Source organism: Periophthalmus magnuspinnatus, chromosome 6 (assembly GCF_009829125.3).
Source record: "Periophthalmus magnuspinnatus isolate fPerMag1 chromosome 6, fPerMag1.2.pri, whole genome shotgun sequence".
In the NCBI taxonomy this organism is placed as follows: Eukaryota; Metazoa; Chordata; class Actinopteri; order Gobiiformes; family Gobiidae; genus Periophthalmus; species Periophthalmus magnuspinnatus.
This window is the reverse complement of record NC_047131.1, coordinates 10,647,032-10,659,885: the sequence shown is the minus strand read 5'-3', so window position 1 is coordinate 10,659,885 and position 12,854 is coordinate 10,647,032. Positions and strand designations below refer to the sequence as shown.

The following is a 12,854-nucleotide window of genomic DNA, read 5'->3' as shown; positions in this document are numbered from 1 at the left end:
ATAAATAATTTATGGTTTAAACTAAAACCAGGACTAAACCAGGACCCGTCTCACAGTCATGTGACACTGGCCGATTCAGATCCTGTTGTTGTTAATCACTTTATTGATTAACACAGTTCTCACACTTTGACACAGGTTTAAATTAGGTCAGATACTAGACTGGGACTAGGCTGGGACTAAAATCAGGACTGAACCATGAATAGACCAGGACACACTAGGCAGTAGTCGTGTTGCTGATACACTTGAGACACTGGTGAGTTCAAAGTCCACAGGAAGAATTACTGAAGATGAAGCATTATATGGAAGGAAACAGTCCTGGTTCAGTCCCGGTCCAGTCCCAGTCCAGTCTCTAGTTTAGTCCTGGTCTAACCCTGGTTTAGTCTGGGTTCAGTCCCTGCTGAGTTCAGTTTCAGTCCTTGGTCAGTCCCGGTTCAGTCCCGGTCTTGTTTTGAACGCTCATGACACTCACACCTGTAGAAAACTCAATGTACTTTTACAGTTTATTACAGGCGTGTGTGGCTGTAGCTGATGTTTAACACATTCCAGGGGGTTAAAAATATAAAACCTCAAAATTATGAAAAAAAATCTCCAAAAATCAAAACAAACAAGACCATAAACATGGATCAATGGGTTCTCAAAACATTTTATCAACAAACGAATAGTTTTAACTTGTTTAAAGCTTCCAGACAATTATCGACCGTATTTCTGAAATTATGTAATGATAATATGAAATACATACTATGCCGAATTGAAAACAAAATTACATCTTAACAGCTTGAAGAATTTTTAATTAATATGCTAACCAAAAACATTTCAAAATCAATGGTAGAACACTTAATTGCTTGTTTTTTAAGCGAGATTCAATGTTTTTCGCTGAACAATGTTTTCAAAGTGTTTAAAATGGTTGATTACGAGTAAAACAATATAATATCCGCAGATAAACATTGAAGGAGTGATATTATGATTAAAATGTGGATTGTAAAGGGCTAAAATGCACTTTTAAAGCAGTTTGTCACAGTTCGGTCCGGGCCAAACTTTTGCTCACAGACTTCGGACACTTTCTCAGAACTTGTCCGTTAACGCGGGTAAAATGGAGTCGTTTCTGTTCGGTGCAAAAGTGTGGAGTCTCCGCTGAAATGTCCGTCTTTAAAAGCCTGTCCAAGACTTAAGTAACACGGGTTTAATTATTTAAAAGTACCGCAGACAGCCAAGAGTCCCGAACGCGGAAGAGAGCGGCTCGGCGAGGCTCGTGCTCCTTTCACGGTTCGGTTCACGGAGGCAAATGGCGCCGAGAGTCTCCCGGTGAAATCTAAAAACTTTACGCGGAGAAAGGACGCGACTGAGCGGCTTTACCTTTCAGCGGAGCGCGGAACACCGGAGCCATTTTTCCTGCGGTGGCATTTTTCGGCGTCTGTTCGGCCGTAGACGTCAGTTCCTGTGGAGGCCGGAGGAGGAGCGGAGGACCAGGGAGGAAAGAGGGGAGGAGAGGGGAGGAGGACCGGGGGAAGAGGGGAGGAGGACAAGGGAGGAAAGAGGGGAGGAGAGGGGAGGAGGACCGGGGGAAGAGGGGAGGAGGACAAGGGAGGAAAGAGGGGAGGAGAGGGGAGGAGGACCGGGGGAAGAGGGGAGGAGGACAAGGGAGGAAAGAGGGGAGGAGAGGGGAGGAGGACCGGGGGAAGAGGGGAGGAGGACAAGGGAGGAAAGAGGGGAGGAGGACCGGGGGAAGAGGGGAGGAGGACCAGGGAGGAAAGAGGGGAGGAGGACCGGGGGAAGAGTGGAGGAGGACAAGGGAGGAAAGAGGGGAGGAGGACCGGGGGAAGAGGGGAGGAGGACCAGGGAGGAAAGAGGGGAGGAGGACTGGGGGAAGAGTGGAGGAGGACAAGGGAGGAAAGAGGGGAGGAGGACCGGGGGAAGAGGGGAGGAGGACCAGGGAGGAAAGAGGGGAGGAGAGGGGAGGAGGACCGGGGGAAGAGGGGAGGAGGACAAGGGAGGAAAGAGGGGAGGAGAGGGGAGGAGGACCGGGGGAAGAGGGGAGGAGGACAAGGGAGGAAAGAGGGGAGGAGAGGGGAGGAGGACCGGGGGAAGAGGGGAGGAGGACAAGGGAGGAAAGAGGGGAGGAGAGGGGAGGAGGACCGGGGGAAGAGGGGAGGAGGACATGGGAGGAAACAGGGGAGGAGGACCGGGGGAAGAGGGGAGGAGGACCAGGGAGGAAAGAGGGGAGGAGGACCGGGGGAAGAGTGGAGGAGGACAAGGGAGGAAAGAGGGGAGGAGGACCGGGGGAAGAGGGGAGGAGGACCAGGGAGGAAAGAGGGGAGGAGGACCGGGGGAAGAGGGGAGGAGGACAAGGGAGGAGGACCAGGGAGGAAGGAGGGGAGGAGAGGGGAGGAGGACCGGGGAGGAGGACCAGGGAGGAAAGAGGGGAGGAGAGGGGAGGAGGACCAGGGAGAAGAGGGCAGGAGGACAAGGGAGGAAAGAGGGGAGGAGGACCGGGGAGGAGAGAGGAGGAGGACCGCGGAGAAGAGGGGAGGAGGACCGGGGAAGAAAGAGGGGAGGGGGACCGGGGAGGAAAGAGGGGAGGAGGACCGGGGAGGAAAGAGGGGAGGAAAGAGGGGAGGAGAAGGGAGGAGGACCGGGGAGGAGAGGGGAAGAAGACAGGGGAGGAAAGAGGGGAGGAGAGAGAAGGAGGACCGGGGAGGAGAGGGGAAGAAGACAGGGGAGGAAAGAGGGGAGGAGAGAGAAGGAGGACCGGGGAGGAAAGAGGGGAGGAGCGGGGAGGAGGACCAGGGAGAAGAGGGGTGGAGGACTGGGGAGGAGAGGGGAGGAAGACCGGGGAGGAAAGAGGTGAGGAGCACCAGGAAGGAAATATGGGAGGAGGACCAGGGAGTAGAGGGGAGGAGGAACGGGGAGGATAGGGGAGTAGGACCGGGAAGGAAAGAGGAGGAGTGGAGAAGGCGAGGTGGTTAGAGGAAAGGAGGAGAGGGGAGAAGGGGGGAGGAGGAGGAGAAGGGAGGAGAGAACCGTACAGGTGGAGACGAAAGGAGGTGAGGACAAGAGGGAAGAAGAAGAGGAGAGAGGAGGGGAAGAGGAACGGAGGAGAACGGGGGCTGGAGCGGAGCGAGGCTGGGGAAGTAGCGTCTGCTGCGGGCACAGAGCCGCGGATCACACGGTGAACAGCGAAGCTCAGCGGGTGAACAGAGAAAGTGCAGATGTATTTATAATACAGGAGCATGTTTATTATTTGGAGAAGGAGAGATCACAGACCTGTAACAGAACTGTTGTGTTGCTGTAGTATCACAGGAGGAACAGTAACCGAAATAGTACTCAAGTAAGAGTAATAAAGTTATATCAACGTCATAACATGGAAGACCATGTTATGACGTTGATATAACTGCTCCTCTGACTCCTTCCTCTGCTCCTCTTCCCCTCTTCTCTACTCCTTTGCTCCTCTGACCTTCTCCTCTGCTCCTCTCCTCTGCTTCCCTGACCCTTTCCTCTTCTTCTCTCCTCTGCTCCTCTCCTCTGCTTCTCTGACCCTTTCCTCTTCTTCTCTCCTCTGCTCCTCTCCTCTGCTTCCCTGACCCTTTCCTCTTCTTCTCTCCTCTTCTTCTCTCCTCTGCTTCTCTGACCCTTTCCTCTGCTCATCTCCTCTAAGCCCCTCTTCTACTCCATTCCTCTGCTCCTCTGACCTTCTCATCTGACCTCTGCCCCTCTCCTCTGCTCCTCTGACCTTCTCCTCTGCCCCTTTGACCCTCTCCTCTGCTTCTTTGGCCCTCTCCTCTGCTCCTCTGCCCCTCTCCTCTGCTCCTCTGCCCCTCTTCTCTCCTCCCCTGACCCTCTCTTCTGCTCCTCTACATCCTCCTCTCATGTTCTACTTTCTCTTGTCTATTGCTGTATCCAAGATAAAATATGCAAAATCCATTATTTTAATTATAAACAGATTATATTCAATGTATTTATTTATTTTTTCAAATGTCCCTATTTTATTTCCACACTTTCAGCCTGGCGTATATTTTTTTAAATGTAATTTCGTGTTTGTTTTGGAGCTTAAACGCCACGTACAGTTTAGCTCTGCGTGTGTGACGTCAGTTGCGTGCAAAGCCTGGTCTGACTGACAGCTCAGAGCGGCCAATCAGCTCCTAGAGCGACTCCGCTCCGTCCTCTTTAAACCAATCAAAGCTCTGCAGGGGCGGGCGGTCGCCATGGCAACCGCAGCTCTCTTCTAAGCCGGGTGCGCTTCAGGAGATGCCATTCTGCCTCCGATTACCAGGGCAAACCCGAGAATAAACCCGAAAAACTGTAGCGACGAGCGGCCAAAAGTAAGTATTTTTTCCCGGGAGTGTAGTATGAATGTTTACGACACATTTCAGGCTCCAGCATGCTGTTTTAAACCGGTTTAGAGTCGTTTTTTCACACGTTTACACGCGTACAAGCTCCATCAGTGACCGCTGAGAGCATTAGCAACAGGTGGATTCACAACAATGAAGTTTACTGGGCATTTTTATCTGTAAACTATTCAGAAATCTAAAGTAAATGTAACTAAACACGAAACTACAGCTGAATGTCAATGAGGGAACACTAAGGACGACTGAAATACATGTGTTTATGACATTAAATCGCTAGAAATGACGAAATGACGCGGATGCTGTTGTCCATAACGTGGCTGCACACGGCCTTTGACTCATTTCAGTTCATTTAATTTGTTAAAAATGTCACTTATTGCCTTAAATTATTAGATTTAAACAGTCGGAGAACATGTTTTTTTTTTTTTGGTTTTTTTTTTTTTGGTTTTTTTTTTTTTACTTTCTACATTTTATATACATTCATACATATACATTCTGCTTTTTTACTTTTAAATGTTCAAACAAAAAGTTGAGTCTAATTTCCCAGATGCCCACCCGCCCTCAGCAATATTTAAGGTACTTTTGCAACTAAACTGTAATGAACCTGTAATGAGGAGAACGGAGTGTAATGCCATACTGTGGAATATTCCAGTCAAAGCATAACAATATTCGCAATAATCTCCATGAAGACAAGCAGGTGGTGGACCCTCTACCATAAAAGTTACATAGTGTACTTTAATCTGCAGATGTTGTGGTGTGTCAGATGCCCTCCCAGATGTTGTGGTGTGCTTGGACAATGGAGCTCGTCACTGATAGGAATGATCAGGGGGAAAAAATATTTGTTAATGTGACTTTTGAAGATTTGCACAGAAACAGTTATTTAAGGCTTGAGGCTGTTAAACCAGGTGTGACGTTTCAGCTGGTGTGACGCTCAGACTCTCCTCAGTTCAAAGCAGCAACAGCAGGAGGCGATAAAGTGCACATGACAGCTTTCAGGCTTGTCTGATCCTGACTCTGGTGGATAGAATCTGTGCTAAATATTTATAACAGTTTTACATCAGTTCAGTGGCAGTTTGTGAAGAAAAGTTGAGAAGAAAAGTAAAAAAAAATATATATATACTTGTGAGTTGTAAAACAGAATCTATGGCTCTGTCATCAGACACTACACACTGACACTTTAAGCCTGCATTTCACTGAATAAACCTGTTGTCTTTTATTTGTATCTAATCAGAGTTAATCAGAACTATTGTGTCATTTAGACAAGTTTTGGCCCTTATTTTTATTTATGGTTGCAAGGTAACAGTTATGGATATTTATTATATTGATTATTATGTCTTTTTTATGTTAATTTGATAAAGTTGAAAAAATGTTTAACCAAATAATCAGAGCTGTGGTCCTCGTTAAGGCGTTGAATCGGCCGAGTCCGAGAGGGACTGAGTGAGAGAGAGTGAGAGAGAGGGAGGGAGGGAGTGTGACAGAGAGGGAGTGAATGAGGGGGAGAGGGAGTGTGAGAGAGAGGGCGTGAGAGAGGGAGGGAAGAAGTGAGAGAGGGAGTGATTGAGTCAGATTTAATCTTTGTTGGGTTAAAAATGTATTTAAAAGTCTCAATATACAAAAAAAAGTTTGACTATTAATGGTGACCAGTGGTATACTAAAGTAATGATCAGTGATACCTCCATAGACACTCCTCTCTCTGTGTTTCAGATGGACCTGATCTCCAGTGTGTCCCTTAGGCTCTTGCTGCTGGTTCTGGTCCTGGTCCAGATCCTGGTCCAGACTCGATCCAGTTCTGTAACTCACAAACAAACAGAGAACAAACCGGCCCCGAGGAGTGCCGTGAGTACAACTGTAACAATGATGTTCCAGAATGTTCCAATGTGGCATTAGTAAAACTGCATTTATTTAATGTATAATAATAGCAAATATAACATGCATGAACCTGTATCCTGGCCTGGTGCTGTCAAGTGCTTGTCTCCATGGAGATGGACAAGTTTAATGCCATATTGTGGGACTCTCAGAGCAAAACAATATTTCCATGGAGACAAGCAGGTTGTGTGTTTGTGCTTTCACTGCTGTAATGTGTCTAATGTAATGTGATCTGATCTCATCAAATCTAATCTAATTCTACCTAACTTTATCTAATCTAATCTAATCTCATCGGTCTAATCTATCTTTACCTAATCTAATCTGTCTAATCAAATCTAATATAATCTAATATCATCTAATCTAATTTTATCTAAAATAATATAATCTCATCTGTCTAATCTAAAATAATCTAATCTGTCTAATCCAGGGGTCTGGAATCTATGGCTCCAGAGCTTCATGTGGCTCTTTCATCCTTATACTGCGTCTCCGTGTGGCTTGGGAAAATTAATTATAAGTATTTAATTGAAGTGTATTCTATTTGTGTTACTTCTTTTTTTATTGTAGTTTAAATTGGAAGATTATTGTGATCTTGAAATATTAAAATAAAATTATAATTAATTTTTTTTGTTGCTCAAAATATTAGCATTACACTCGAGAAAGCTGTTATACTCGCCAAAATGCCATTATCAAGAAATATGCATTGGCAGTCCTGTCGCTCTTTGGATCCACATACGTGAGCATCTATTCTCCACCATGAACTGTTAAAAACAAACACTGCTCACACCTCACAGACGACAGCTCACAGTCCTGCATAAAGATGAAAGTGACCTCATACAGTCTCGATTTGCGCACACTGTGTACAGAGGTTCAGGAGCAGAAGTCTGAGTAGCACTTTATGAATTTCATAAGCAACAAACTACAGTTGTTTATACAAGTTTAAAGGTAAAAAAAAACAATATATACAGCGTTATCTTCATTTTAGATAAGTCAACAAGTATTTGAGGCTCCCAGTGTTTTTCATGGAAACCGAGTCAGAGTGAATCTTTGGGTGTTAAAGGTTGCCGACCCCTGGTCTAATCTAATCTCATCTATTCCCATCTCATCACATCTAATTTTTGTTGTGCAGGACGTGGCTCTGCATTATAACACATACCTTCAGCAAGTGGTACAATACCTGGAGAAAGACCCACACTTCAGAGAGAAACTGCGCAACGTCAATGCCAGTGACATTCAGGTAAACAGCAAACAAGCTACTACTAGCTACTGCATATATATATATATATATATATATATATATATATATATATATATATATATATATATATATATATATATATATATATATATATATATATATTTGTGTGTTTGTGTGTGTGCGTGTGCGTGTAGGACGGCTCTCTGTCTCAGGAGCTGGACTTTGTGCATCACAGCATCAGAACCAAACTGGACGAACTCAAGAGAGAAGAAATCACCCGTCTGAGAATGCTGTTGAAGGCCAAGAGAGACCTCAAACTGAAGAAAGAAGGAAAAGGTACTATTACTACTACTACTGCTGCTACTACTACTGCTATTACTACTATTGCTGCTGCAACTACTGCTACTACTTCTACTACAGCTACTACTACTACCACTAATGCTACTGCTACTTCTACTACTACTGCTGCTGCTACTACCACTTCTGCTACTACTATTACTACTACTGCTATCACTACTGTTACTACTACTGCAGCTACTGCTACTACTACTATTACTGCTACTACTACTGCTATCACTACTGTTACTACTACTGCAACTACTTCTACTACTGCTATTACTGCTGCTACTACCATTAACGCTACTACTACTGCTATTGCTACTGCTACTGCCACTAATGCTACTGCTACTACTATTGCTACTGCTACATCTACTACTACTACTGCTACTACTACTGCTACTATTAGTACTACTACTGCTGCTACAACTGCTATTACTACTACTACTAGGACTACTGATCCATCTACTACTGCGACTATTACTGCTGCCACCACTAATGCTACTGCTTCTACAGATACTACTCCTACTATTGCTATTCTTACTACTGCTACTACTATTACGACTACTACAGCTACTACTACTGCTATTACTACTACTGCTACTACTTTTACTGCTACTACTACTGCTACAAATGCTACTACTACTATTACTTCTAGGACTACTGCTGCTACAACTACTACTACTACGATTATTATTGCTACTACTAATCCTACTGCTACTACTTCAGCTGCTACTACTGCTACTGCTACTTCTACTACTGTTGCTGCTACTTCTAATACTGCTTCTGCTACTAGTACTACTGCTACTAATACTTTTGCTGCTGCTACTGCTACTTCTACTATCCCTACTACTACTACTTGTCTAATGTCCCTGTGTTCAGGTCAGTTGAGGGACCACCAGGCTCTGCTCAAACACTTTGACCACATGGACTTCACAAACCCTCACGTCTTTGAGGTGGAAGACCTGGACCGACTCATAAAAGCGGTATGTACAAGGAGCGAGGACATCTGACACAATCTGGCACGCTAGGAGCACATTGACAGACTGGGACGTCATCTGGCCCACGGGGAGGGCATCTGATACAATCTATGTCACAAACTGGCTCAGGGTTCAGACAAAATGGAGTCCACACATGTTTAAAAAGGTTTACAAAAAATGTATTAAAAACAGGAGCAAAGCAACCGTTGTGTCCAGCTGCCCTCTCTTAAGCAGGTGGGCCTCGCCCACATCCAGGTGCAGCTGTTGGCTCCTCCCACTTTCTAGACCCTGGACGGATAAGAGCAGCAGAGCAGCAGCATAGACACAGATACAAGAGATGCGTCCTATAGAAGAAATAAGACGAGTCATCACAACCTGACTCGTAGGGAGGGCATCTGACACAATCTGACACACAGAGGGGGCATCTGATATATATAGGGGGATGACGGGAGGGCATCTGACTCTTTCCAGGCCACTAAAGACCTACAGAGGGTGGATGAGCAGCAGCATGCGGAGTTCAAACGCTATGAGATGATGAAGGAACATGAACGACGAGAACGTTTGAAGAACATGACCTCACAGGAGAGAGAGAGAGAAGAGAGGGAGCACAGAGAGAAGAGAGAGAAGCACAAGAAGCACCCAAAACTCAACCACCCTGTGAGTACTACTACTACTACTGCTACTGCAGTACAAATATTATAGAACATGACCTCAGAGGACAGAAACAGAGAGAAGAGAGAGAAGCACAACAAACACCCAAAACTCAACCACCCTGTGAAGTACTACTACAGTATGAATACTATAGAACATGATGTCAGAGGAGAGAGAGAGGAAGCACAGAGAGAAGAGATAAAAGCACAACAAGCACCCAAAATTCAACCACCCTGTAAGTACTACTATTACAACTACTACTACTACAGTACAAATATTGTAGAACATTACCTCAGGGGAGAGAGAGAGAAGAGAGGGAGCACAGAGAGAAGAGAGAGAAGCACAAAAACCCCAAACTCAACCACTCTTTGACTACTACTACTACTGCTAAACTTTTTGTACTGTGTTTCAGGGCAGTGAGGATCAGTTGAAGGAGGTGTGGCATGAGACAGACGGATTGGACGAAGCCGACTTCAACCCGAAGACTTTCTTCCGACTGCATGGTACTACACCAGGCCTAAACCAGGACTGAACCAGGACTGAACCAGGACTAAAGACTAAACCAGGACTAAACCAGGACTAAACCAGGACTGAACCAGGACTGAACCAGGACTAAAGACTAATCCAAGTCTAAACCAGGTCTAAGCCAGGAATAAGTGGGGTCTAAACCTGGTCTAAACCGGGTCTAAACCAGGACTAAACCAGGACTAAATGAGGACTAAACCAGCACTAAACCTAACTAAACCACATTTAAACCAGGTCTAAATCAGGTCTAAACCGTGTCTAAACCAGAACTAAACCAGGTCTAAACCAGAACTAAACAAGGACTAACCCAGGACTAAATCAAGATTAAACCAGGTCTCAACCAGGACTGAACCAGGTCTAAACCAGGTCTAAACCAGGACTGAACCAGGACAAAACCAGGTCTGTGTGAGTGGGTAAAGTGTTTTGTTGTTTCAGACACAAACCAGGACGGGTATCTGGATGAGGATGAGCTGGAGGCTTTGTTCACTCAAGAGGTCAGAGGCCATTGGTGAATTTACCTTTTGGAAATTTCATGGTAAAGTACAGTAAAATGTAATCTATCACGCTGGGGGTGTTTTTCATGTATCTCTATGATGGAATGTTAAAAAGAAAAGAAAAAAAAGTTTTACAGTTGTTTGAAAACTCAAGAAAGAATCCCAAAGAGGTTTAAAGAGCACATTTTCAGGAGTCTGTGATCAATCCAAGTGTTCGTGGTCCTGTTTATGAGTTTAATTTTCAACAAAAGTGACTAACTGTATCTGTTGGCTAATGCTAGCTAGCTTTGACTCTATTGTTATTTGAGAGGGACTTGTTTAACAGCGCAAATCAGCTCAGGTGTTGGAGTTGAGCTCAGTCAGTTCAGATCTGTTAATTGTTTTTGTTTATTTGTGTGTTAATATGTCTGTGTGCTTGTGTGTATTTTGTATTTTTGCGTGAGTAGCTGGCCAAAGCCTACGACCCTGAGAATGAGGAGGACGACATGATGGAGATGGAGGAGGAGAGACGGAGGATGAGAGAAGAAATCATGACTGAGGTACCACCAGGATCATAACCAGATCTGAGAGTCCAGACAAGGATCATAACCAGATCTGGATCTTGTTTGTTTTAGGTGGACACAGATGGAGACCAAATCATCTCTGAACAAGAGTTTATGGAACACACCAAAAAACAAGAGTTCCACAAGAACGAAGATTGGGAGGTCAGAACTAAACCTGAAGTGAACCAGAACTTAACCAGGACTAATTCAGGACTAAACCATGACTGAACCAGGACTAATACAGGACTGAACTAGAACAGAACCAGGACTAAACCAGGTCTAAACCAGGACTAACCCCGGTCTCTCCTCAGACCGTGGACCATGAGCCGTTCTTCACAGATGCAGAAATGGCTGAATTTGAGGAAAGTCTGATGAAAAAGATGGAGAAACATGAGACTGAGACAGAGCAATTGCAGAGACAGAAGCATGAGCTCGAGGAGAAGCAGAAGAGACTGGATGCTCAGAAACACCAACTGGAGCAGGTCTGATACAAAACATCTACAAAACACATGCCAAATACAGCTAAAACATCTCCAAAACAGAACCAAAACATAAACGTCTGTGAGATGTGCTTCAAAATGGCATCAGTCTTTTGTGTGTGGCTCATGCCTCAAAACAAGGATCTGTGCAATAGACTGTATATGACTGTTATTTTACAGTCTATGGTCTGTCCACTCTGAGATTCTGATCACTGATTGCTTATTGTCCTTCTATGTCCTCTCTCTTTGTGTCCTCCTCTGTCCCTGTGTCCTTTGTGTCTTCTGTCTTTCTGTATCATCTCTGTCCCTGTGTCCTTTGTGTCTTGTCTTTCTGTGTCCTCTCTGTCCTTTGTGTCTTCTGTCTCTCTGTATCCTCTGTCTCCGTGTCCTTTGTCTGTACTTGTTCTGTCTGTGTCCTCTCTGTGTCTCTGTCATCTTTGTGTCCGCTCTGTCTGTGTCTCAGGCCTGGAGTCAGCTGGACAAACTGAAGGACAAGAGAGAGCCCTGGGGTGAGTGAAAGTCCAGTTCAGATCTTTAAAGAGGGGGTATTATGCAAATGTCCTTTTTGTATCTTTCTCCCATGTTCTAACGCTGTTTCTCATCAAAAAGATGCCTGAAGGAATCTAGATGTCATCCATGCATGTTTGAGTAATCTACCAATCTCTCCCAGGGTCTACTCAAACCCTACTTACAGTTAGCAGTACAAGCCTGTACAAGTCTCCGCCCACAAGCCTACATCAAAACATGATGCAAATCTGTACACTGCAACTTGATAAACCTGATGTGATGTGCAGTAGTTTCATTAGTGGGATGCAGCTGATTGTGTTGTGATAGCGCTCTGAAGGGGAAGTGACTTAAAGCAGGGAGCAAAGGGAGGGGGGACTCAGAGTGTCAAAAATAGAAGTGAAACTTTAATATTTTGTTTTGGGTGAATATAGCATTTTCAAAACAATAAAAGGTAACATGGTAATCCAAAGATGTTCTGTGGAGCAGTTAATACCATATAGAAGTCAAATACCCCCTCTTTCAATAAATATGAGCATAATACAGAATAAATCTTTAACCAACTCTGATTTTGTCATAGATCATGAAGAAGTCCAGTCCAGAACCACACCACTTCTGAACCAGGACTAAACCAGGATTAAATCTCGATTAAACCATGAGGTGGCCCGTGGTCCCTCTTTGGGTCAGACTCTGTGGTCCACACGTTTCTGCTCATCTGAACTTCTGATTTAAAAGTATTAAAAAACGATGCAGCCGTGGCTTCTAACCAAAGAGACGACATCATGCTCAAACTTTTCTGATCTGTGAGTTTTTCTTTTTATCTGAGATTTATAAAGCCTTGAATGATTTCTGTCATAACCTGGTCACAGAAAAGTACTTTTTTTAAAAATAAAGAATCACTGACAAACATGTAAACTGATTCTGTTCTCAGTGTGTCTAATA

General features: G+C 44.7%; 2 protein-coding genes across 2 annotated transcripts in view; one reads left to right on the top strand and one right to left on the bottom strand.

Moving 5' to 3' along the window:
• Positions 1-1,483, bottom strand: part of pik3c2a (phosphatidylinositol-4-phosphate 3-kinase, catalytic subunit type 2 alpha) — a 38,643-nt gene extending 37,160 nt beyond the window's left edge. The window contains exon 1 of the mRNA XM_055222264.1: positions 1,354-1,483. The gene's annotated coding sequence lies outside the window, so the exon portion shown is untranslated. The remainder of the gene's footprint in view (positions 1-1,353) is intronic.
• Positions 1,484-6,050: 4,567 nt separating this feature from the next.
• LOC117372545 (nucleobindin-2-like) lies at positions 6,051-12,824 on the top strand. The gene is made up of 12 exons (XM_033968362.2): positions 6,051-6,176; positions 7,333-7,440; positions 7,596-7,737; positions 8,620-8,723; positions 9,189-9,374; positions 9,781-9,871; positions 10,329-10,387; positions 10,834-10,926; positions 11,002-11,091; positions 11,241-11,411; positions 11,872-11,917; positions 12,493-12,824. Exons 3-12 carry the CDS (start codon positions 7,689-7,691, stop codon positions 12,540-12,542), a joined length of 939 nt encoding a protein of 312 aa, XP_033824253.2. The 5' UTR covers positions 6,051-6,176; positions 7,333-7,440; positions 7,596-7,688; the 3' UTR covers positions 12,543-12,824.
• The last annotated feature ends 30 nt before the right edge of the window (positions 12,825-12,854 follow it).

What these genes read in the sequence shown, in the direction of transcription:
- LOC117372545 (XM_033968362.2), top strand. Translation starts at nt 7,689, where the DNA reads ATGCTGTTGAAGGCCAAGAGAGACCTCAAACTGAAGAAAGAAGGAAAA. An exon ending in GACTTTCTTCCGACTGCATG is followed by an intron (nt 9,872 to 10,328) that starts GTACTACACCAG and finishes TTGTTGTTTCAG; the next exon opens with ACACAAACCAGGACGGGTAT. An exon ending in GAGAAGAAATCATGACTGAG is followed by an intron (nt 10,927 to 11,001) that starts GTACCACCAGGA and finishes TGTTTGTTTTAG; the next exon opens with GTGGACACAGATGGAGACCA.